At 43.8% G+C, this 26,093-nt stretch overlaps 1 protein-coding gene across 2 annotated transcripts; it reads left to right on the top strand.

Moving 5' to 3' along the window:
- The first annotated feature begins 443 nt into the window (after positions 1-443).
- On the top strand, positions 444-25,638 carry kcnj9 (potassium inwardly rectifying channel subfamily J member 9). Of its 2 annotated transcripts, none has more exons than XM_079530057.1 (8): positions 444-952; positions 3,156-3,561; positions 8,198-8,414; positions 10,269-10,470; positions 12,723-12,915; positions 15,140-15,337; positions 20,923-21,053; positions 24,590-25,638. In XM_079530057.1, the coding sequence occupies exons 2-8, from the start codon at positions 3,276-3,278 to the stop codon at positions 24,866-24,868; spliced, it is 1,506 nt and encodes a 501-aa protein (XP_079386183.1). In that variant the 5' UTR covers positions 444-952; positions 3,156-3,275; the 3' UTR covers positions 24,869-25,638. The 2 variants fall into 2 exon arrangements, with proteins under 2 accessions (XP_079386183.1, XP_079386184.1); XM_079530058.1 differs by having other exon boundaries at positions 12,744-12,915.
- Positions 25,639-26,093: the final 455 nt, after the last annotated feature.

The raw sequence follows: 26,093 nt of genomic DNA on the forward strand, positions 1-26,093 counted from the left end.
TACATCAGAATAACTGTTTCAACGTTTTTCCAGGCTCAATCCGCTCATATGCATCTCTTGAAGTGCTTCAAAAATAGAAACAAGAAACCACATTAATTAAACAGCTTATATTCCTACTATAAATAAGCATATACAAATAAATAATTAACTACAGAAAAACGTTTAAAAGAATTCAGCTATAGCTGACACGCTTGCTTGCATTAAAAGCAGCACACAAGGATGGGATGGGGCCGGGGGTCTCATTAAAAAATCAAGCAGATGGAGATGAATTCCCCTCTCTCGCTCTCTGTGTTGTGGAAATTAAAAGCTGTGTGTGTGTGTGTGTGTGTGTGTGTGTGTGTGTGTGCGCGCGTGCGTGCGTGCGTGCGTGTAACTGAACTGCTAGCCTAGGATCTGATGAAGATGACAGCATCACCATCCTCTCTCCTCGATCCTCTCAACACCTGCGCAGCAGCAGCAGCACCGCTGATTCAAGTCCACCAGTAAGGAAGCAGCACAGATGATGTTCTGAGTCTGACTGCCTGCATCATGATGTCGGCGTCCATAATATCACCGCCGCCGCCACAACCACCACCACGATCCACAGCCTGAGCACCTGTGGTGGTGGTCACGGCACGCACAGATAATTTTTCTGACGCGGGGATTTTTTTTCCTTCTTCGAGGTGTATTTTTTTTTATAGCAGCCAGCATCTTTTTCCTGCTTCCATTCAAACGCGTGTCTCTCTGTCTTTGTTCAAGCCTCTCTCAAACCACCACCACCAGTGGGGGGGAAGCGAAAGGAATTGACTGATGCCGCCGCCGCGTCGATCACAGGACTGGTGAAAAGCAATGTGTGTCATCATCGGACCAGATGTGGTCGTTTCTCTGGGTCGTCTTTGTACAATATTTCACCGTATTTAATGATCGAGCAAAAAAGACAGGCACCATCATCACCAAGGTGCTGAACTAACAGGTGAGACAGCTTATATAGCCTACATTGTTTGTCTTTTAATTGCTACTATATAGCCTAATTATGACAACAAACCACGAGCTTGTGTTTGTAGCCAATTGGCTGGCTGACAGAGTATTAGCCTACTTAAATGTGTCACATCTATCACGCGTAATGCGTCATCTCGCTTGTCACCTTGTCTTATCTTGTCTTGCCTTGTCTTGTCATCTTCTATGTCTTTTATCCAACAGGGTTCATGAAGAGCGAAAGATATGGGTCTTTATTTTACTGTATACAATATAATTGGCAGCTACAGCTGAAACACGCACCTTACTACAATACTACTAGTACTCTGGCAACTCTAACTCCGTTTCTTGGAGTTAAAATTAATCACTTATGTAAGAGTGTCCGTGGGCCTGTAGTTTCCATATCTATTCCATGCGGCGTTTATTATGAAACACGTACGTAGCCCATCAGGCTCAAAAGTAGTAGCCTATAGTAATTGTGCATAGCCTATTCCACACATTAAGCTCAATAAGCTCAAAGCTTGTACATGTGTATTCCCTCTCGACTTAATATCAGATCAAAGATTCGATGATTGGACAATGCGCTATTATAGGCTAGAGGGAGTCAAATCAAAACAATAGAGAAATACCCCACATACTATAGCCTATAGGCTAGTCTGCTAGACGGTGCACACACACCCACTACAATAATTGAGAAGTTGTCCTGTTAACTGAAAGGACCAGAGATGCAGAATTCCTAAGCCATGTAATGTTGTTCCATTAATTCACCATTCAATTCTGTTTTGTTGTTTTTTTGTTTATTGCTTTGAAAATGTATTATGTAGGCTACTGTATCTCGACGACACTGCAAATGAGGGAATTAAACCTCAATGTCTCTCGAGAATAAAAAGGTTTGAATGAATGAATGAATTAATTAATTAATAACTCGTTGGTTGACAACACCTGGTCATCATCACAGTACTAAGGCCAAACTAGAGGGCGCTGTTTCACCAAGTTGATATATGAAATTTGGCGTGATGTCATCACGGTCATCTATCTGGACAGACACCAAATCATTGAGGGGAGAAGAATTTCTTAAAAATATATATATTTATGGGCCCGAGCAATCTTTCATGTTGGTGTTTTTGTAGGAGATAGGTTTGTTTTTTAGTTCACATGCATGGTAGCTACTATAGTAGCTAGCCTAGAATAAAACCTATGTCAATACTCAAGAGGTCAGGAGGGGAATGGTTGTCTCACTGCAACCCCGAGTATGATAAATTCAGATAAATAAATATGTACGTATATTTTGTTGTTGTTGTGGTTGCTGCATATTTGTTGGGAGAATGGTCAGGAACTTCATAGCCTCTGTACCATGCAGGCTTTCATTTTCGTAGGAACTTCATAAAGAAAGACAGCCAGGGGCTTCACCTCTAAGGCAGGTCAACATGAAAGCATGCTAGGAAGCACAGCTATAGACTGAACTGCTACACAATATTCATTGAAGACTGAGAGGACTAGCACACAGCACCTGTGCCAATGTTGTAATAGGCACACATTTAACCTACAGTCTGACATTTTATTAGATTATTTTACGTAAGGTTCCTGGTCCATTGTATTGTGATGGTGAATGGTGATACATCTATTCCAATCTCACTGTTTCATTATATGTTATGAATTGTAAAACTATGGGTTTGATTGATATAAATTAAAACCAGCATAAAGAAGAATAGTCTTCACACTGGTGATGCTGAAAAGGCACCACTGTTTATTTTGTTGTCAATGTTTCGATCTGTTCAGGACATATAGGCTCCATGAATGTATATGTCCTGTTGAAGATCTGTGTATATTTCCCCTTTTTCTTTTTTTCTTTTCTTTTTTGTTGAAACTCCATTGTTGTCTTAGGGACAACAAACTCCATAGGCCTACATTGTAACTACAAACTACTTGATGGGGTGTCACAGCGTCTGTGTCTGTGATGGTTATTATAAATTGCTCTTGAAGTTATACCCATTGCAAGCACAGACCTTAAGGTTCCTTTTAATGTAGCAATGACTATTGTAACTGATGTGTTGTGATGATGAGCAATGCATACGAGTGACACATGTGTGACAACCAACTTACCAAGTCAACCCCGGTCTCTCCCTAGCAAATAATACAATCTATATCATGTTGCCATGCAACCATTGTATGCTTGTCTCCCCTTTTCTTTTTTCCTCCAGGATCACAGTCAAAGAAACAAATGGTACCATCAATCACTGGACAGAGTCTGCCACAGGGAAGGTATTAATAAAACGCTAATACACCTCACACACACACACACACGCACGCACGCACACGCGATGGCTCTAGACAACCTGGCCCTCTCCTCCCGGCCAACGTCCCTCTCCCTCCCGGAGGAGAAGATTGGGAAGGGGGAGGGGGACAAGGAGGTGGAGGTCGCCGCCCTCAACCTATCAGAGGACGCGGGCCATACTGTGACCACAGAGATGTCCTCCCCACCCACACCACCCCTGGCCAAGGTCAGGAGGTCCTTCGCAAACAAGCTGCTGGAGCGCGAGGCTACTGCCAATCAGCCCCGCAAGAAGACCCCCGGGCCGGAGAAAGAGAGGCGACGCTTTGCCTGGGGTGAGTGAGGGAAGAGTGTCTGCTGTAAGCACTATATGTAACTATGACATACGTATTGTTTTCAAGTGGATAGCAGATAATTAACTCAATGGTGACTGATATAATTTACTATATTTACTGCTCTTAAAGGACAACTTGACCCATTTTCCCACCTATCTTCATATAATTGACCCATTGTCAGTCTTCTGATTGGTCCATGACTATAGCCTGGCCCAGGCTATGTGGATTTCTGCTCTAGAGGGGTGGTTGCCTGTCGAAAACAGGCGGTGGATCCTATTGGTTCACCATGTTTCTGAACTGTTCACAGCCCTCCTCTGAGAAACAGACGGGGTAGACAATAATGGTACCATATCAAAATAAGCATTAGTGAGGAGTGTACCAATTATAATGAAGATAGGCGGAAAGTTGTAATTTAAGGTGATTTTTGGAGGAGGCTTTTTTAGGCTTTATTTGAAAGCTACAGTGGACAGAGACAGGAAACAGAGAGAGTATAGGGAGTGACATGCAGAAAATGACTGAGGCTGGCCAGAAATTGACCCTGCATGGACTCGCTGTCAGGCATTAGAGCCAATGTGGTATAGGCACTAACCATTCGGCTATTGGGTCACCGCACCATGAACCTAAGGTTTGAACAAAAATGGTGTACCTTAAATCGGGGGGAAATGGCCACAAGAGTTGACCTTGGCTGGCACCATGACTTAAGGTCCCTAAAGGTTGTGACTAGTGAATCTTTCAGTATTGATTAATGCAATATCTCGTTGCGGTCTCCTCTAGAGATGTGTGCTTATTGACCGAATGTGGATCGGCTGCGTTCACATAATGTGTATTGACTGAAGCCCCCCATCTCCACACCCCAGCAATAGTTTGGACTCTCATCTCTGACTAATGGAGACTTCTGCTGCAGTGCTGCACACGTCATCGATTTGGATGACCTTGAACATTCTTATTACCATTCCTCTTCCATAGTCCTTTTTTCATTTGGCTCACATTTGAGCCAAGTGATGCTCTATTTCCTCACCTCCGTTATAATAACTCTCTTTCTCTCTCTCTTCGCTTAAAGGCCTGCCAATATGGCTTTCACACATACTCAATGTGTGGTTGTTCTCCCCTCATAACTCTCTGGCCTCTCTGCACGCACGCACGCACGCTCGCACGCACGCACGCACGCACGCACGCACGCACGCACGCACGCACGCACGCACGCACGCACGCACGCACGCACGCACGCATGCATGTACACACACACACACACACACACACACACACACACACACACACACACACACACACACACACACACACACACACACACACACACACACACACACACACACACACACACCTCCCCTGTTCTCACAGCCTCACAGCTTGCTTTTATTCTCTGGAAGAGTGAGATGGGAGGTCTCAGAGTACATTCTGTCCTGTTTCTGTTTGAGCATTCAAATAGTATTTGAGTGTAAGGCCTGATGAAAACTAAAACGAGGTTTAGTTGATACCGCATAAACCACTAAAGAAAGTACTTTCTTCTATTTTACTGCTGTATTTTGTCTTTGATATGAAACAGAAATCCAGATATGTTAAACATTCATGCATTCTTTTAATTTCCCCCCTTTTTCTCCAAGTTTACTCCTTGCCAGTTAATTCCAAATTCCTCTTGTATTGTAGTCCCTTATGGCAGCTGATCCCTACTAATTGGTTCGTTAGGGAGGGTGTAGACAAGCACCTCACTGTCTCCGCCGATACAGTGACAGTGAGGAGTTTCACCGGGAGGACATGACCCATGCAGAGGAACGTGCTATTCTTCTCAGTTCAGCTGCCATCTGAACAGGCACCCTGACCAACCTGTAGGAGGCGCTAGTGCAGTGACAGAGATCGCCTTCCCCGCCCACGTTGGTGTATACAGTAGCTCTTCACGAGAATCGGGTGACTACCCGATTCTGAAAATACCCGACAGGACCAGAGACCTGTACGAGTCGGATCCATATTTGATCAAAATCACTCTGGGCCGGTTCGGTATTGGTTCAATTACTTCGGAACTTGGGTCTATGTGTAATACCCAAGTGGATCAGAGAAGACCCGTACTTCTGTGTTACTGTGTGCGACGCGCTGCACTGATGAGGAGAGAAACGCAATTAAATGCTGTTTAACTTGTGCAATGTTTTAGGCTGGTTTATGATCAGATTACTGCAGCGCAACAAAAAAAGTTGAGCTACGCAAAGTATGCATGCATATTACGTCCCGTACTGCAAGGGAGTGCCCAGCCAAGCAGATCCAAACCCGTCTTCTGTATTGTTGACAGCTACTGCCCATGTGCTGAGCATTTCGCTCTGACTGCCAAAACTCTTAGAGGAACTATGTTATTGCATTCGTCATCAGTGGCAGTAGGTGATGACAGGATACAAAGAACTTGTTGGGGAATTATAAGGTTCCCGGGATGATCCCAGTTCCTGGCATTGTGACAAAGTGTCTTTGAGCAAGACACTGAACCGCTATAAAATTACAATTTAGGCATTTAGCAGACACTCTTAATCCAGAGCGATTTACATTAAGCAAGAACAAAAGCATGGTAATACATCACATACATAAAAAGTAGTTACCATGAAACATGCGTAAGCTAAGAACGTAACAGTGGAATATTTATATAATGAAACTATACATGCTATACTATACTATACTATACTATACTATACTATACTATACTATACTATACTATACTATACTATACTATACTATACTATAAAGTGCTATGACTACATAAAATGCAATTCTAGTGCTGTCTACGTAACATGCTATAAGTCTGTATAAAATGCTATCTAAGTCTACATAAAGTGCTATCTAAGGGGCTAGGGCAAGTGCTACGGGCTGAAAAGGTGCATGGGTTTTCAGACTACGGCGGAAGATTGGGAGTGATGATGCAGTTCTGATTGTAATGGGAAGTGCATTCCATAGTTTTGGAGCCAGAAGGGAGAAGAGTTTGGGACGTGTGGAGCGTTGTCCCGGCGTTTCTAGTGAGGGTTCTTCCAGCTTCCCTGCATTGGCTGATCTGAGTGCGCGGTAGGGTTCGATCATACTTGCATGGGGAGCCATACCTTTGGTTGCTCTGAATGCCAGCATCAGAGTTCTGTATTCTGTGCGGGCAGCGACCGGGAGCAAATGGAGGGAGCGGAGAAGGGGGGAGACAGGTGAGAATTATGGCTGGTTGAAGACCAAGCGAGCTGTGGCATTTTGGATCAGTTGGAGAGGCTTAAGTGCACATGCCGGTAGGCCAGTAAGGAGGGAGTTAAATATAAATAGTCAAGTTTTGTGCTGTGATGTGTGTTTTGAACGAGAGCTGACTGTCCAGGACATCACCAAGGTTCCTGGCTGTTGGGACGTAGGTGCTCCCGATGAGCAGGTTGGCAAATGGCACCTATATGGCTGCCTCCACAATCGGTGTGTGAGTTGGTAGATGTAACGCATACATTACTTTGTTTTTCCATCGAAAAAAGGTGCTACTGTACATATTAAGTTCACAATTCTCTCCCTCAGCTGTTTCTGTTTTACATTCATAATTTATAATTTAGCTTAGGCATTCAGCTGGTGCTTTTATCCACAGTGACCTACAATGAGTGCAAGAACAGAATCTATGTATAAATTACAGGAATCTCTGTATGTATGTCCTCCCCGTATCTCACAAACCGCTCATCCGATCGACTTCGCACTTGTGTAATGCTGAGGACCCAAGGAAGTAAGTTGATCGAATGAACAGTTCTGGAGATAATGCGAAGGTCAGACACACACACACACACACACACACACACACACACACACACACACACACACAGACATACATTCAGTTAGTACAGAGATTCCTGGAATAGAAAGAAAAATAGATGTTGAACCTAGGTGTGATATACTGTAAGTGCTTCTGTCCTATGTGGTCTTCTGTCCTATGTGGTCTTCTGTCCTATGTGGTCCTATGTGGTCCTTCTGTCCTATGTGGTCGAGGAACTGGAATGAATGATTCCATTTACTCTCAATGTATGTTGAAAAATGTCTCACCTTCACATAATCTATTTCTGCTGAATTGCAGCAGAGGCTTCATACCCTGACAGTAGCACCTGTCACTTGCCATCTCCCTCCTAACCTTAGGAGGAACTAAACCTTTGGTTACTTTTGTGCCTATACTTAGTGAATTTGCACTCATTTAAAAGACCTGGCTGAGCTTGGAACACTGTGATGTACTCTAAGCGACACATCTGTAAATATTAAAAATAACAAAAGTCGATTCGAATAACAAAAATCGATACACCAGGGTGTAAATTATGGCTGTGTTAGGTTTAGATGGGCCATGAGCAAGCACTGACTACTGTTGACTTCTGTCGGTTGGCATTTGGCAAGATCAGATTAACATTGACACACCTAAATCACTATTCACTGCTGCTGTGTGTTACTTACACAGTGTACCAAGCTCCACCTAGGTGGCAGCGGGTTTAGTTTCCCTTTAATTCAAAATCTACGGACACCTTTCAATCATCTGACCTCCTGTCCTGTCCTAGCTGTCCTCTCCTCTAACATCTCCTCTCCTCTATTCTCCTCTCCTCAACATATCTTCTCCTCTCCCCTAACATCTCTCATGTCCCTCCGACATCTTCAGCCCGGAGCCGGAAGCGTAAACGCCAGCGGTACGTGGAGAAGAATGGCCGCTGCAACGTGCAGCACGGCAACATGCAAGAGACCTACCGCTACCTGATGGACATCTTCACCACGCTGGTGGACCTCAACTGGCGCTGCTCGCTTGTTGTCTTCGTCATGGCGTACGCCATCACCTGGCTCTTCTTCGGTGCTATCTGGTACCTCATTGCCTACCTCAGGTGAGTGAGGGGGGGTACATGAACATGTGAATAAACAAAGTGGAGATATATACGTCGAGTGAGAAAAAAGTTGTTTTAAGGAGGTCAGGACTCATTCAACTTTTATTTAAGATTGTCTGAAAAATCATTGATGCTGACCGTCATTTATGATCTGAAAAACACATTTAGATCATTAGATCAATGTGAAATCAACACATGAAATCTGTTCAAATAGAGAAAAAAATAACACAAAAACTGACAGTTGCGGACAGTTAATAGATTAGATTATTAATTATATACCTAAATCGGCCAAGAAGGTATTCAGTTTTAGGACACGTTGCAAGAAATTCCATGAGTCTGCTGCACAGATACTAAAAGCAATCTTTCATAGGTCAGAATCAGAATATATTTATTGTCATTGTACAATACAACGAAATTGATTGGCAATCCAGCTCAAGTGCATTAAAAAAGACATAAATACTCTATATATAAAAAACATACATTAAGACAGACCTAGCGTACCCGAAGAACCAGCCAGTACGCTGGAGCGAGTTAAAATTGGATCATGGTTTCCAATTTAGCACACACATTATACAGTATGTGTGATGTATGATGGTCATTTTCTGACTGGAGCCTTATAGATATACAGATATGGATGATTATTGCGTCTGTCAGCTGGAGAAGTTCAGCCGACCTTATCATAGAGCATACAGTGGTGAGTAGTGTACTGTCACCAGTAATAAACCATAGAGCTGAGTGATAAAGGGAGTCTGAGTGTGTGGAGGCAGCAGACAGTGTGTCTGTAAATTATGTCTCCATCCAGAACCGATAGGAAAGTAGCTTCAACAATCCTTTTCCTACAAATCAAAGGAACATTGGTTTCATTTCTGTATGAGAAGCCAATATTTTATAGCTTCCGAGAAAGGTCGTTGGCTTGGTATTTGAAAGTGAATGTGTGATATATATAACCAGATGCCGAGATACTTGTATCTCAGTATTTCAGTATTTGACCCATTGTGATATGCAGATGAAAGATATCTGTGTTTTGAGGGGGCTTTTTCAGAGCCTTTATTGGATAGGGTCAGTGGAGAAAGAGAAAGGAAACACAGCCAAGGGTCGGTGGGGTCATATGCAGCGAAGGGGCAGGGGAGTCATATGCAGCAAATGGTCCCGTTTGGCTTGCAATCAAACTGGGGAAGGCATTATAGCCCATGTGCTAACCTGGCTATCGGGTCATCCCGATATCCGTGTATGTTTTTGAAAAATCTCGAGAAAACCATGAATTGTTTTATTAGTATTAACTGTCAGTTTAAGATCGCAAAAGGATGTCATTGGTTGTCTTTATGAATTCACGCTCATGTGCTGTTACTCCTACGTTTACACAATGGAAGGCAGCAGGGAAATACTCATAGCCGGCTGATGTAAGAGCAACGAGAAGCTCCAGCAGTTGCAGATGAATCACCACCCAGTGTATTTTTGTGTTTCCAAACATATACATTCCGCCACCTCCTGTCTATTCTTTCTACTCCCAACACCCACTTTGTCACCTCTATTTCATGCTCGCTTTCTTTCTTACACATCCCTCCCCCATCTCTTCATCTCTCCCATCATCATCCCATTTAATGTTCTATTGATCTATTTATTTGTCTTTTGTTCACTGACTTTATGGCTGTCTTTGTTGTTGAATGTTATTGTTACAGTGAGTTTTAGTTAGCTATAATAAATAATGCATGTTTTATCAGTGAGATACCATTAAGTCCTTTGATCTTTTTGTGCTATCCGGATAATTCTACTGTACTAATGCAGCATGGTGAATCGTATCGTGAATTTATCAAATATATAATCAAATCAAATCACAACAATCACCCATTTAAGGGGCGATCTGGACCACCTGGAGGACACGACATGGACACCATGCGTCAACAACGTCAACAGCTTCATCTCGGCCTTCCTGTTCTCCATCGAGACAGAGACCACCATCGGCTACGGCCACCGTGTCATCACGGACCAGTGTCCCGTGGGAACCATACTGCTACTGCTGCAGGCCATCTTGGGCTCCATGGTCAACGCCTTCATGGTGAGTCACAGTATGTGAGACACATTGGCTCATGGTCAGCGTGTGAGGCACATTGGCTAATGGTCAGCGTGTGAGGCACATTGGCTCATGGTCAGCGTGTGAGGCACATTGGCTAATGGTCAGCGTGTGAGGCACATTGGCTCATGGTCAGCGTGTGAGGCACATTGGCTCATGGTCAGCGTGTGAGGCACATTGGCTAATGGTCAGCGTGTGAGGCACATTGGCTCATGGTCAGCGTGTGAGGCACATTGGCTCATGGTCAGCGTGTGAGGCACATTGGCTCATGGTCAGCGTGTGAGACACATTGGCTCATGGTCAGCGTGTGAGACACATTGGCTCATGGTCAGCGTGTGAGACACATTGGCTCATGGTCAGCGTGTGAGACACATTGGCTCATGGTCAGCGTGTGAGACACATTGGCTCATGGTCAGCGTGTGAGGCACATTGGCTCATGGTCAGCGTGTGAGACACATTGGCTCATGGTCAGCGTGTGAGACACATTGGCTCATGGTCAGCGTGTGAGACACATTGGCTCATGGTCAGTGTGTGAGACACATTTGCTCATGGTCAGCGTGTGAGGCACATTGGCTCATTGACAAAACTGTGAAAAAAAAAACTTAAGACGAAAGAAAGAAAGAAAGAAAGAAAGAAAGAAAGAAAATAAATAAATGAAAAAAGACCATTACTGCATCAAAAGTAATCAACAAAATAGCTGATCTACAAGCTTGTAGATCGACCAATTTCACAATATCTAGTTTATCTACGTATCTGTGGGACTGAGTAAAACTACATGTAATTCCAAGGGCTTCTCAGGGCGGGGGTTCCTCAGTTCAAATATGATTATTTTGGTTTTTGGTTCCCTATTTTAGGGGGTCTTCAGTTAAAAAATATTAATATTGTTTTGGCCTGAATAGGTTGAGAACCACTGCACTGCCCTGATATAGCACGTTTCACGAAGATCCTTTCAACAAAAAATGCACTCTGTCGAGGTGACAAGTACTGTAGGCCATGCCTTACTTGTGCGCAAGCAGAGCATACAAGTACTGCTACTAAACTAATATCTATTACAATTGCTGTTCTAAATCCTTTAGGCCCATTATTAACCTTATACCAACCCTGAAACGTACCTTAGTTTCGTCAACATCACCAGCCAATAAGGGACCACCATTCTTACCCCGACATGCATACATACATCCCTTATTGGCCGACGGACAACACCGACATACGGTGGACAACACCGACATATGCAGCCGATTCCATTACTTGCGCACTCTGCTTGCGCAAGTTATAAACACATTTAAATTACCCAAACCCTTGATAGACAAGATGAGAGGATGATCGACCTATTGGGAACAGGTGGTGCTCTTCCTGTGAAAAGAGAATGTCATTTTGGAAGTGCTGGATCATGGACGATACAAGTAAGCAGTCCTTTGATGTGCATATAAATGATGTCCAACCAGCATCTTGTTTGTGCACATGCAGTCCTGACCTGGAAACATGCCATTAGCAGCTGAGGGAGATGTGTGTGGCAGGCGCTCTTACTTTGCATATTCAAGCAATCTGACTCACTCACAGGATATTTATAGTCTCACTACTGTATGTATTTAAACATTGTTGTGGCGGTAATTTGGGAGACAATAAAAATGGACAGATCTCAAAAAATATATATTGAGGTTTGTAATCTTTGTTGGTTCTTATGAGGCTTATGGGACTTCCAACATTTGGGGGCGTCTTCCTTTTTTTCTTTTTTTTCAATGAATACAATGTAATTTTGTCCAATCTGTACGGTTGAGTATGTTAAAACAATATAACTTTTACAATTGGGCTTGTTGTATATTGTCTCCCTACCTGTCTGCTATTGAGACATTTGGATCCTCGCAACACATTGAGAGCTTGTCGATCAGCTATTTTCGAAATAATTTAGAAACGTAACGTTTAGCCTATAATTCCATGAAGTGGTTAAGTAGTTGGAATCAGATGATTTGAGCTGATGACGGATTTATAGCAGCAGGATGTTCTCACTGTGACTGCAGAGCATCAAAACAGATCATTCATTTTTAAAGCTTTTTCAATGTTTTCTCCTTTTCTGATGTTCTCTCTCTCTCTCTCTCTCTCTCTCTCTCTCTCTCTCTCTCTCTCTCTCTCCCTCAATCCCCCTCTCTCTTTATCTCTCCCTCACTCCCTCTCTCTCTCTCTCTCTCTCTCTCTTTCTCTCTCTCCCTCACTCTCTCTCTCTCTCTCTCCCCACTCAGGTGGGCTGCATGTTTGTGAAGATCTCTCAGCCCAACAAGCGAGCGGAGACGCTGTTGTTCTCCAAACACGCGGTCATCTCGCGGCGGGAAGACAAACTGTGCCTGATGTTCCGCGTGGGTGACCTGCGCAAGTCGCACATCGTTGGGGCCAACATGAGGGCCAAGCTCATCAAGTCCAAGCAGACGCAGGAGGGTGAGACTAGACTGGCACATGTAACGCATTATGTCTGTCAGCATCGCTACATGTGGAACAATATAGTAGGGAGTGGGACACGCAGTACACTTGTTCTGCCTTTCCTATGGGTGCATTTATTTATTTATGTGTTTATTTTTGGCTTTGTATAATCACCTTTTCTCCCCCGTTTATTTATTCCACAATTTTATTGTATAGAGTTGATAATGAGGCCCCGTTTAAACAAGCCTTCCATTTAGACGGAAACAGTATTTTCGGGGATTGAAACCACAACAAAGTGAAACCCACTTCTATACACATTAAGGCCCTCATTTATCAACCGTGCGTACGCCAAAATATGGGTGTACGCCGAAATTACCGCAATTTTCGGCATTTACCATTTGCGCCAACGTTTGATTTTGAACTTGAGCCAAGACAAAAACCACGTCTGGTCGGGAGCTGTCGTACGCTTTGTCCTCACCTGTTTTTCTGTCGTAGAACAGCGGAGCAGCATTGTTTGACCAGCTGAGAGGCTGTCACAGGCATCGAAACATATGTATTCACTCCTAAAATGTTTATATAAAACTGTATGTATATGGGCTAAATGTAAAAAAGAAAAAAAAGTTAAGGAATACATCAACGATGTGTCTTTGTGTCATATGAAATTAGTAGGAGATTTCCAACTTTACAAGCAAGCAATTAAAATCGCGCATTTAAAAACAATGTTGCAAGTTAGATGCGTAAGCCATAAACAGTGTTTTGCATGATGAGCGCATACATGCGAGGATTTGGGCTGAGGATATTTCCATGACGGGACGTTGGAGAGTAGGCTATAGTGCAGCGCTGCAGCTGCGGAGAGTCCCAACATGGGTAGCCTACTGTAGCCGAATCTACAGCAGGCCGATGTCTTTCTGGAGTTACAGTAGCCTATGTGCAATCTCCTCCTCGTTTAATAAACCCGACGCGTCGCTCGAATGCCAAAATGTGCCGTGCCGGCGTGCCAGCGCAAAATTGGGGACCGCTGACCGCATCGGAGTTAGGTATAGGCTAAACCACCCAGCCAGGCTGCCAGCCCACCAGTGCCAGTGTGCCACATGAGGCTGGTTTAGGCTGCACATTTATATAATTGTCAGTTGACTACTGCGACTAGCGAGGTAATCTAAATAGATTGTCATGAACGTGCATGGTCGCGGTGTCATGAACGGACCACAGTGATAGAGACAGACAGGACAGGAGAGGAGGAAAACAGCAGCGTGTGTGTGCGCCTATTTGTTATTTAATTCATTGTTCACATGCAGGTTCAGATTTTCGTTCAGTAATATATTGTTGTAGGCTATATTAAATGAATAAATACTTTAATAATTTAATATAGGCTACAACTAACAACACACGGCAGGCGCGTAGCGCGGATCAAATGATTGACTGGGCAAATTAGCATGGGGGGGGGGGGGGGGGGGGGCGCATCCACGGCCGATAGAGAAGTGTGAACTGTGAACGGTTTGGGGAACCATTTTAAAACAAAGGCGGCTTGCATGCTGTGGTTTACTAACCAGAAAGTTGCATGCACAAGGCTCAGTTGGGCCAGCTCTAAACTGACTGGGCCACGGCCCGTATGTGCGTGTGTGTGTGTGTGTGTGTGTGTGTGGGGGGCAGCAAGGCAAGCGAAGCGAGAGGAGAAACAGACAGGGTACTTTACAGCTACAGCTTTATTTAATTCATACAGGTGTTCGTTCTTTATTTATTTAAGATAGGCGACAACAAACCAGTTGGACTTGCAAGTTGCGTGTGCGTGCGTGCGTCTGTGTGTGTATGAGAGTGGGGGTGACTTTTTTATTGACTTTTTTCGTCATGTAACTATGGTTTCCAAGGTCGTACTGCAGTTGTTCATGTCGCAAAAACGAGGGCGAGGCTTGATTTCATAGGGCGTGCCAGATAGATTTCAGCCGTCACATTTATAAACGTCCGAACGAAATTAAGGAAGAAACAGCTGTCTGCGATCACTTTGTAAATGCCGACCCGACGTGGGTGTACTACGAATCCTACACTCGAATTTGGGCCAGATTTTACACTCGATTGATAAATGAGGGCCTAACAGTACAGCGGCACTCCTTTTCTGTTCTGATCGTTACGTGTAAACGATCCTCTCCTCTCCTCTCCTCTCCTCCTCTCCTCTCCTCTCCTCTCCTCTCCCCTCCCCTCCCCTCTCCTCCCCTCCTCTCCTCTCCTCTCCTCTCCGTCCATGCAGGTGAGTTCATCCCACTGGACCAGACAGACATCAGCGTGGGCTTTGAGACCGGCGATGACCGTCTCTTCCTGGTCTCCCCGCTGGTCATCTCTCACGAGATCGACAGCCAGTCGCCCTTCTGGGACATGTCGCAGGACCAGTGGGAGAAGGACGACTTTGAGATCGTGGTCATCCTGGAGGGCATGGTGGAGGCCACCGGTGAGGAACCAACAAGCAATTACATTTCTCAATTGCCACGACTGATTTCAGTTGTTTTGTTTCCATAGAAGCCAGCATGTCTTCTATGGAAGCCTAGAAGGGAATGTAAAACTGCACTCTCAGTAATAGTCTTAGAAGTCTTGTTTAATAATGATAGGATCCACATCAGCAGTCAAATCAAATAAACAGACGTGTTTTGGCGCGTATTTTTGACAGTATAGGAATTTCTAGGAAATCGAAGGCCTGCGTGCCGAAACGTGTCTTGTTTGTTTGTTTGGTTTGACTGCTGCTGCGGATCCTATATATCAGGGGTTTAAATATATAATGTACCTGGGGGGGCTTTGGAATAGGGAGGGGGGAGAAATTATGACAGGCAGTTTCTGCTGTATTTAACTTAAATGCCCAATGCATTCTCAATGGCAATAGCACAAACTTTGGCATGCTACTAGTCCTACATACTTACACCTAGAAACCCCATTCAAACCTATTTAGGTTCATCTTACGGTGGACATGTTTGCCTGAAAAGAAATCTTTTAAATGTTTCATAGTTTTAGAAATATAGTGCTTTCAAATTTGAGAAATGTATAATGGGGCTCAATGGCAGTGAAATTACTTTCACCTAGAAACTCTATTCACACGTTTTATAATTCAGCTTACTGTGGAGGCACATGCTGGAACTTTTTACTTTGAAATGATTTGTAGTTTCTGTAGGGCGGCTGTGGCTCAGGAGGTAGAGCAGGTCGTCCAATGATCCCTGGGTCGGCGGTTCGAATCCTGGCTCCTCCTGTCCACATGTCGAAGTGTCCTTGGGCAAGACACTGAACCCTACATTGCCTCCAATGAGTCGGTGTCGGTGTGAGCTTGCCACCATTGGTGTGTGAATGTGGGTGAAAGTGAGGACGCTGGCGTCGACTGTTCGCCGCTTCACCTCCCAATGTATGGATAAATGAACCGTTGTAAAGCGCTTTGAGCACTTGGAAAAGCGCTATAAAAATGCAATTCATTATTTGAGTTATTTAACTTAAACGCCCAATGCATTCTCAATGGCAATAGAACAAACTTTGGCATGCTACTAGTCCTACATACTTACACCTAGAAACCCCATTCAAACCTATTTAGGTTCATCTTACGGTGGACATGTTTGCCTGAAAATAAATCTTTTAAATGTTTCATAGTTTTAGAAATATAGTGCTTTCAAATTTGATACATTTATAATGGGGCTCAATGGCAGCTCTATGGCATGTCAAAAAAGCACTTTCACCTAGGAACTCCATTCACACATTTTATAATTCAGCTTACTGTGAAGACAAATGCTGGAACTTTTTACTTTGAAATGATTTGTAGTTTCTGAGTTATTTAACTTAAACGCCCAATGCATTCTCAATGGCAATAGCACAAACTTTGGCATGCTACTAGTCCTACATCAGGGGTGCCCACACATTTATGACGTGAGATCTACTTTCAAAATGACCAGCTCAACAAGATCTACCCACTGAAAAAATAAGTGTACCATTGCTGAAAATAGTTTAAATATATAATGTACCTAAATTATGACAGGCAGTTTCTGCTGTCAAAATATGTCCCCCCAGTATTTAACTTAAACGCCCAATGCATTCTCAATGGCAATTACACAAACTTTGGCATGCTACTTGTCCTACATACTTACACCTAGAAACCCCATTCAAACCAATTTAGGTTCATCTTACGGTGGACATGTTTGCCTGAAAATAAATCTTTGAAATGTTTCATAGTTTTAGAAATATATAGTGCAAGGACACTTCGACACCAACTCTGGGGGAGCCCGGGTTCGAACTGTTGGACAAAAGAAATACATACCTGTGTACGTATAACAATTTAGAGCCAGGCACAATCTCAAAAGTCCATGGTACAAGTATAGTCTAGTAGTCCATTTGGCACAATAAAGTGTCCAAGATGCCGAAAAAGCGGACAGGGAGAAGCATAATGCAGTATCGAGCCCTACCCCTGGCTCAGTTTACACAAATAAATTAAGTCATCACAGTGTTTGCAGTACACTTCCAGGATACAGGAATTGACATGGTGTTTCGCACACATTGCATACAGCATATACCCTCCCACACATACGGATACTTACAGCACCGACCAGTAATTACAACATTAATTAATACGGTAAGGTAATTAATACATACATTAATGAATCCAATGAGTAATTACATCTCCGGGTCATAGACCTCCTGTGTTAAAAGTCATCCACTCTCTCTCTCTCTCTCTCTCTCTCTCTCTCTCTCTCTCTCGCTCTGTCCTTGTAAGACAGGGTACACGAAATCCTGACTAATGTAATGCTGAGAGTGTGCAAATGTAACCAATCCATTTTGTTACATTTGCACACTCCCAGAACACTCGAACACACTCATTCAACTGGAATTCTTCTGAACAAAAATATGTTTTTTTTTTTAGTTTGATTTAGCAAGCGGCCATCCCTACCATATCTGTTTATGTTGAAGAGTGACTGATAGCACTGATAGCAGTATACGTACTGAGAGGCAGGCCTAATTTGCAAAAAAAACAATACTAAAGGATAGACCGTAATCCCGGTCAACAAAGGTGCCCTTTGAGATGAATTCTCAGCGACCCCAAATCCCCAAATCTATTTTGTATTTCTGTTAGCCAGTCATGGTGTTAGCTATATTGATTTGTTTACATCCAGTCATTGACCACCAGAATGCACAATGGTAACAGAAGACGACTTTGTGTTGTCAACAGAACACCCATAATGTAGGTCCCTTTGCTATTTGAGTGAGCTTGAAAAGTAATTTTAGGGAGCTTGAAAATAGGAGATCAATATCTAAAACCATAATTTGATGTGCTAAGCTGGCAGAGATTTATTGAGTGAATCCCAAAATGTGCATCTACAGCGTATATGTGCATGTCTTCATTTGACAATCTTAATATCAATAGCTCCGAGCAGAATACAGTAATGCTTATCGCAATGAGTGGTCACGTGGTGAGCTTATGGATCAATGAGTGGTCACGTGGTGAGTTTATGGATCAATGAGTGGTCACGTGGTGAGTTTATGGATCAATGAGTGGTCACGTGATGATCTTATGGATCAATGAGTGGTCACGTGATGAGCTTATGGATCAATGAGTGGTCACGTGGTGAGCTTATGGATCAATGAGTGGTCACGTGGTGAGCTTATTGATCAATGAGTGGTCACGTGGTGAGTTTATGGATCAATGCAGGGACGGATTAACCCCCACAAGGGCCCCTGGGCCGGTAATTTCTGCAGGGCCCCCATAGCGCGCGTGCACGCAACATTTTCGTGTTTTTCAGTGTTTTTATCATATCATGTACAGACTCGTGCGTTAAATCGGCTGTCATATCTTTGTGGCTTTCACACTAAACGATTGGTCGCAGACTAGGCATCACACACTGCAAGAGTTCACCAAGATGCGATCAAGACCCGATATTAATTTGTTTTTATTTTATCATTTTTACATCTCACGCACGTGCATGATACGATGACCGACATGATGCGAGACCGACACAGAGGACGCCTCTCTCTCTCTCTCTCTCTCTGTGCATGGCTCACACACAGGCGGCGAAATGTTTGTGACAGTGAGACAGGACGTTAAATCTTGATTTTCATGAAATAACTCTCCGTCTCTCTCCGCGCGCACACACACACACACACACACACACACACACACACACACACACACACACACACACACACACACACACACACACACACACACACACACACACACACACACACACACACACACACACACACAGAGAGAGAGATATAGAGCCCAAAGGTTTGCTCCGATGCACGGTTTTGTCAACATTATTCAAGTGAAATGATTTGGTTATGGTTTATTTAACAGCAACATTGGGCTAATGCTACCATGTACGACACAGGACAGGGATTTACCCAAGGAATAATGGTTATATATTATCATCTGATCATCTATCGATACAGGCGACAGACAGACAGACAGACAGACAGACAGACAGACAGACAGACAGACAGCAGTGCTGTGAGCAGTGTGCTCTCATTGGCTGTAATACAGGCCTTATCGGGGCGCAGTCGCAACCCAGTTCATACTGTATGATATCCAGTCGGCGACAGAGTCACATATCAAACGTGCTAGATGTTCAGAAATGGTCGGGGAGGCGTCGGCGAGCGCTTTTATCGGCGCTGGATCTTCTCGCAGCTCCTTTCACACACAGCGAGCAAAACCTCGCCGATCAAAGTCCGATTTTACGTGAGATCGGGGGTTTTTGTCGGCGAGCGCCAAAAATGCTCCCGACAGCATAATCGGAGCAAATATCGGGCAGTGTGTACGAGCCATTACGCACACCTATACAGGGGACAGGTGCGTCGGATAAAGGAAGTGGAAGAGTAGAAAAAAATGAAATCCTGCACACTGTCTTCACTTACAGGATTTCATGGAGTTTTGGTCGAAACGTTGCTCAATAAAATGCTGTAAGTGAAGGATTAACATTTTTTTCTGGCTAATGTTCCCCCAGCTTATGAATGCTTGGGTTCAAATGGTTAATATAATTTCTTACATGGCTTGGTTGAATGCTTGATTCTGATTGGTCAATCGCTTAATTCAGCGGTGAATTATGTGTCGATATTGACCGCTCCGCTGTATAACAGACCGCTGCCTAATCAAACCCTCTGAGCACCAGCTGCGCGGCTGCGCCCCGCTTGATTTATTGCTGTTTCCAACATGACATGTAAACACACACACACACACACACACTAGTGACACACAATGTCATTTACAGCTAAACATTGCTCTTAAAATGTTTTTGAAAACATTTGAGCGAGAAATAGACGAAGCTGGGACCCGAAAATGGATTCTATTTGATCAACTCACTTCCTTGTTTTCCGACAGTGCTGCAGCCCTGCAGCTGCACACGCAGCCAGCGCGAACTTTATGGAATACATTTTTTGTTGTGTTTTGGGTCAATGTATTAATTTATGTTAGTTAGCCATGTAATAAGCGGGATAATATCTGGCTAGGTGGTCATTGTCGGGAGATAATTCACCGACAGGGAGTTTAACCACCGAGGCGAAGCCGAGGTGGTTACACTCCCTGACCACTCCCTGACCACTCCCTGACCACCTAGCCAGATATTATCCCTTACATACTAAAACTGTATATATACTGTATATACAGTGAGATTGTATCTTTTTCTGGCCTTATGTTTCTTAGAAATTAAGGGACACGTGGCCAGATGAATTTCAGGTAGTTGTCAACCCTAATAACCGTGTTGTTGCGACTGTGTCTAAATCAGGCTTACAGTAGACGATGCAGAGCCGTCTGGCAGGCATTGGCAAGTGTACAGACTCAAAGTATACTCTCATCCATTTCTGATGTGATGTGTGAGGTTTTGTGCTATAGTGGTATACCTCCGAGGCAGAGGTATTCTCGCTGCCCACTGCGAATATTGATTGATTCATTCTGCAGGTTTAAACGGTTTGTTTATGTGTGTGCGTGCCTGTGTGTGTGTGTGTGTGTGTGCGTGCCTGGGTGTGCATGCCTGTGTGTGTGTGCGTGCCTGGGTGTGCATGCCTGTGTGTGCGAAGGTATGACTTGTCAGGCGAGGAGCTCGTACCTGGCAGAGGAGGTGATGTGGGGTCACAGGTTCAGTCCCATGATGTCCCTGGCAGACGGCTTCTTTGACATCGACTACGGGGCGTTCCATCACACGTTTGAGGTAAGAGGAGGAGGCCATGGAGTAAAGAAGAGCTGCTCTGATTCTAGTCCCTGGCTAGAAAAGGGAACGTGCTGCTTCCCAGGTATCAGTGGGTCCAAGGTAACAGACATTCAATTTGTCACTGTCAGGTGGATCGATCCAATGTAGTTATTCTTTAGTCACAAGCTCTTGTCATTGGTTCAATATTCACAAAACACACAGACACACGTTACCCACTTTCACTCTCAAGTTTTCCTTTCTCAAAAACACTTGAAAATAGCACATCTAAAAGCTCAATGCGTCACGTTCTGTAGATTGGCTATTTTTGCTACTTTTGTGCTCCTGTGCGATGATGCAGGCCGGGCATTAATTTACGAAAGAATGTCTGGTTATGTTGTTTCTTTGTTTTCATTAATGCACAATCACTGGGGTAAGTGAATAATTGGTTCGGGGGCATAGGGGCGGACACGGACACGTAGTAACCTCAAAAGAACCACCTGTTCATCTGCTGAGATCAATGAGAGGGGCTGTGTGGGACACCAGATTTTTTGTTGACCGCTTTATTCGTATTGCTTTATTGTTTTGATCGCTGTGATTATGTTGTCATCAGTTAGAGCACCCCAAGTTCTTTATGTTTCTTTAAACAAACCCCTTAAAAACGCAATCTTTGGATCCAGCCAAACTTCCTTTTGTCAAGCAGGGCGCGTCAGGCAATAGACAATGGCCCATCTCATTGCCTCTCAGCCATTTATTTAGTTTGGGCTCCAGCATTCGCTACAAGATAATTCTGCCCGACAATAACAAATGAAAGGTCCTGGGTGGGTACATTTGCTACTTTAGTTTCTCTTATTATCAACTGCCAACATGCACTGTTATCTGCACACTAACGCCACTAATGGTGCTTTTCCACTTCATGGTATCAACTTTACTCAACTCTAGTAGCCTCTTTTGGTTTTGCATTGGTTAAACCTTTAGATTAATCCAGACTACAGGGCAGGCACTTTGTGGATTCAATTCATCTATAGACTGTAAACGAAAATGTGAACAAAGGGCAATCACTTGACCCATTGGTTTTTGACAGCCATTTTGAATCCACTATGTCAGCCACTATCTCGGTCCGTCTATTTTTGAAAATATTTTAAATGATGTTGTTTTTTTCAAAGTGGACATGATTATGACAATTATCTTAAATAATTTGCGATTAGTCGATTATGTCATAATCGTGACAGGCCTAGGTGTGCTGCGGAATCGTACCCACTTGAAAACCTTGATATGTTGTTCCAGGGACCCCCCAGAAGCAAAGATTTGAGTGAAAAGCGTTCCCTCTGAAAGAATATATATTCGAAGATTTGCGCCACATTTAAAAGATTTTTCACAAATAGCAGATCTACAGATCTGGTGTCTAAAAAAACAATTGTCAAAATGTTCTATTGTCGGTGATTGCAGCTGGAAAGTGCAATTGTGTGTAAAGCAGCAACACTGCGCTAGATTGGCTGTTGTTCAAGGTGGCTGGGCCCACTGGGCTGTGTGAGGTCATGGAGAGGTGATTCTGGTGGAACAAAAGCTGTGCATCTTTGCTTTGTTTACATTCTGCACGCATAATAGCGTGTCAGATGGCTCGACAAAAAAGGTAAAAACACTCAAATACACTGGCACTGGCGGATTCTTTGATTTGATTATTTGAACCACTAGTATATGGTTCAAATAAAAATAATATGTTTGTTGCTGCCTGGCTGTCACTCTGGGGCGGGGTAGGCGGCCAGGAATAGGCCAAAATAAAGGCATAAAACCACCAAAACCCAGCACAAAACCGGCAAAGATTTCGCCTGCGCACACTTCGCGTGGGTTCGCACATGCCTGTGCAGGGGGACCCCTTGAGCTTCAGTGCCCAGGGGCCCTCAGAGGTGCTAATCCAGCTCAGAATGGAACTAATACGCTAAGTTCCTATTCATCTGTATCACAATGAAAACACATATTTACCAATAAGGTATTTGTTATACATTATTTATTTATCAGTCTATTAATACAGTCTTAAGCCCACGGGCATAGATGCTCCTGAATACTGTTATCCCATTAAGACCTGAGGTTGATTCTACAAACGCCTTCAAACGCCTCTCAAACCTTTTCACAATTCAAAACTATTCAACACTTCCAACATTTTTCAAAATAAAATAAAAAATTGCAGATCTATAAGCTCACAACGCTATTTTTGAATAGCCAAGGCCAAAATCTAAAACGGTACAGATACTTTCCCGGTTTGAATGGCTTAGCAACCTTTTAAACCAGTTGTTGTCAATGTGAAATTAATCGATACTGCAGCAACCACATGCGCCTCTTTCTCACCTAAACTGTTATCATTCAGAAGCAGGTGTTGCGTTGGCATATACATTGTGAATAGAGATCGTTATCAGTCTAGTTGCCATTGTTCTACAGTGCTCTCCTACACAGAGGGTTGTGGACGTTGCTATGACGACCGGCTGCATTCAAGGGGTACTATCTGCAGTATAGAACAAAGTACAGTATATGTGGTAGCAAAAGTGAGCATAGTGTAGAGTTTTTTGATTGATTTAATACTTTAGTCAAAAAATGTAAACCTTTCCCCGCCTGATGGAGGGGAAAGGAACTGGTCGGAATAACGTGTTCCTTCCACGTGCTACGTCCGGTCAGGGAAACTCCGCCCTGTTAGGTGAAAAGAAGCAGCTTGGACTCCTCATCCATAGAAGGAAGCATGAGGTCAGTCCGCTGCCCCCCCAGGTTGGCAGAGGAAGTGTAGCGCCCAGGATTACATTAGATAATTGACACTGGGTGAAAAAAATGGGTTGCAAAATCGTGGGATAAACAAATCTGAAAAATTTAAACAGCACGTATATAATCCAGTAAAAAAAAACTGAAGCTAAAAGGATGACACAAAAACGTCCTGGGGACTTGTTTCCACTGTGGCCCTTTTGTATTCAAATCATCAACAGAACATAATATTTTACACATCGAATATAAATAGTTATATATTTACAGGAGTGACACGCAGCAAAGATCGTCAAGATCGAGAGTCAAACACGTGACATGCTGTCAGGTTGCATTAGCAACCTCGATGCCCAGACCGCTACACTATCTGCCCGGGCCATTGAAAATGTTTACCGGTATATAATGTTTTATATATCTGAAAATCGAGTAATCATTTAAGCATTATTGTAGACTTTATGGTGTAATGCAAAAAATGTGGAAATAGCCGATCTACAAGCTTGGGTAATAGAAGGTATGCACGTTACATCATTATCATCATCATCATATCCGGAAGTTATGTTGGAATTTTTAAATTAGCCTATAATGACATGCCAAAAATAGGGATAGATTATTAATCAAATATTTTAACTCTTTGATTATCTTTAAAAAGGAAAGCACCTCCCTACTCTTGGTGTGTGCTCCTACCTCTTTGATTGCTTTGATAACTCTTCGATTATCCACATTGCTTTCTATAATTGATTAAATCAATTTGTTCGATTAACTGTTGCACTGCTACACCCAACCCCCCCCCCCCCCCCCTCTCCGCGTGTCCCCAGGTCGACACGCCCACCTGCTCGGCACGAGACCTCTCATTGGCCGCCGCCAGACTGGAGGCCCACCTGTATTGGTCGATTTCCAGCAAGCTGGACGAAGAGGCCGCCCTCGTCAACGACAACGAGTCGGAGAAACAGTTGGACAGTGGTTCGGCCAATGGGAAGGGAGGGGTGGCGCCGATCTTTATCGTCGGGGAGATTACGGAGATCCAGGAGCAATCAGGAGGACTGGGGGAGCTGAACGGCAGCATCGCCACTGACCAATCGGAGTCGGAGGCCTAGCGGAGAGAATGTTTACACGTTGAAGTGGCGGAGCGTTGAAGTGTGTCATTAAGATTGTCCGTTGTGTTTATAATTGTTTTATTTGAAAAGTTTAAGCGGTTTGATTTGGGATATTATTGCTATATTTGGTCATACCTTCTGTCAGTGGTTCTCAGTCTATTTTGGACCCGGGCCTATCGGCTGCCGTGTTTCAGAGCATGTTAATTTTCACGATCAATCAATCCACTGTGTTCCGTTAGTATACATTAAAATCCTGTTCATCGGTGTAACCATAGACATTAAAAATATATAGATGCCTCATTGGCCGCTGCAGTTCGTTGGAGAGACCTGTCTCCAACGGGAGGAGGAAGTCAAGCGGAATCTTGAAGGCAAGTGCTGCTGGGAAAGAGGGAGTCGCGCCTCTGATTGGCCTACCGAACGTCCCAACGTCCCCTTCCGTTCATCCGCTTAGAGTAATCTAGTAAGAGAGTGGCGACACGCTTTGATCTTGCCGCAAAGCGGGGTGCTATGGGCTATAGTTCCAAACATTGGAACTATCCCATTGAGATAGAATGAGCACTTCCGCATTCCATTGTTACAATGGGAGTCAACGCTATAGTGTCGTCACTCTCATACTAGATCATGCTGCTTCCGCTATGCTTCGCAAGGAATCTCGGGAAAGCTTGTCAATGCAATCACGCATCGCCATTGCCTCCCGTTGACTCCATGTTGCCTTCCGTTGAGATACAGACGCCCTAGAGCCAGAAGAGGCTTTATATGTCTATGGGTGTAACGATGATAACTCATTTTTTCCAATGTTTTAAAGAAGAAATACCATGACATGTTATTTTTCATTAATATTATATATAATTAAAATCATGGTGTTTTGCCAATTTTGTTCGGGGCCCACTTGCAGGATCCTCGCGGCCCACCACTGGGCCCTGGCCCACAGGTTGAGAATCACTGCCTTACGATACCTTATGTGGGGAATTCATTATTCCTGAAAATGTTAGTCTTTTGATTTCTATGATCTTTCTTATAAGTGTGTGTGTGCGTGCGTGCATGCGTGGATGTGACGGTGTATATGTATGTGTGTGTGTGTGTGTGTGTGTGTGTGTGTGTGTGTGTGTGTGTGTGCGCGCGCGTGCGTGCGTGCATGCGTGCATGCGTGCGTGCGTGCGTGCGTGCGTGGTGCAGTTAGTCCTACTGTATGTACTCCAACCACCCATGCCTATATCTCTATATT

Source organism: Electrona antarctica (assembly GCF_951216825.1).
Source record: "Electrona antarctica genome assembly, chromosome: 19".
In the NCBI taxonomy this organism is placed as follows: domain Eukaryota; kingdom Metazoa; phylum Chordata; class Actinopteri; order Myctophiformes; family Myctophidae; genus Electrona; species Electrona antarctica.

What these genes read in the sequence shown, in the direction of transcription:
- kcnj9 (XM_079530057.1), top strand. Translation starts at nt 3,276, where the DNA reads ATGGCTCTAGACAACCTGGCCCTCTCCTCCCGGCCAACGTCCCTCTCC. An exon ending in CCATGGTCAACGCCTTCATG is followed by an intron (nt 10,471 to 12,722) that starts GTGAGTCACAGT and finishes CTCCCCACTCAG; the next exon opens with GTGGGCTGCATGTTTGTGAA. An exon ending in GTCCAAGCAGACGCAGGAGG is followed by an intron (nt 12,916 to 15,139) that starts GTGAGACTAGAC and finishes CCGTCCATGCAG; the next exon opens with GTGAGTTCATCCCACTGGAC.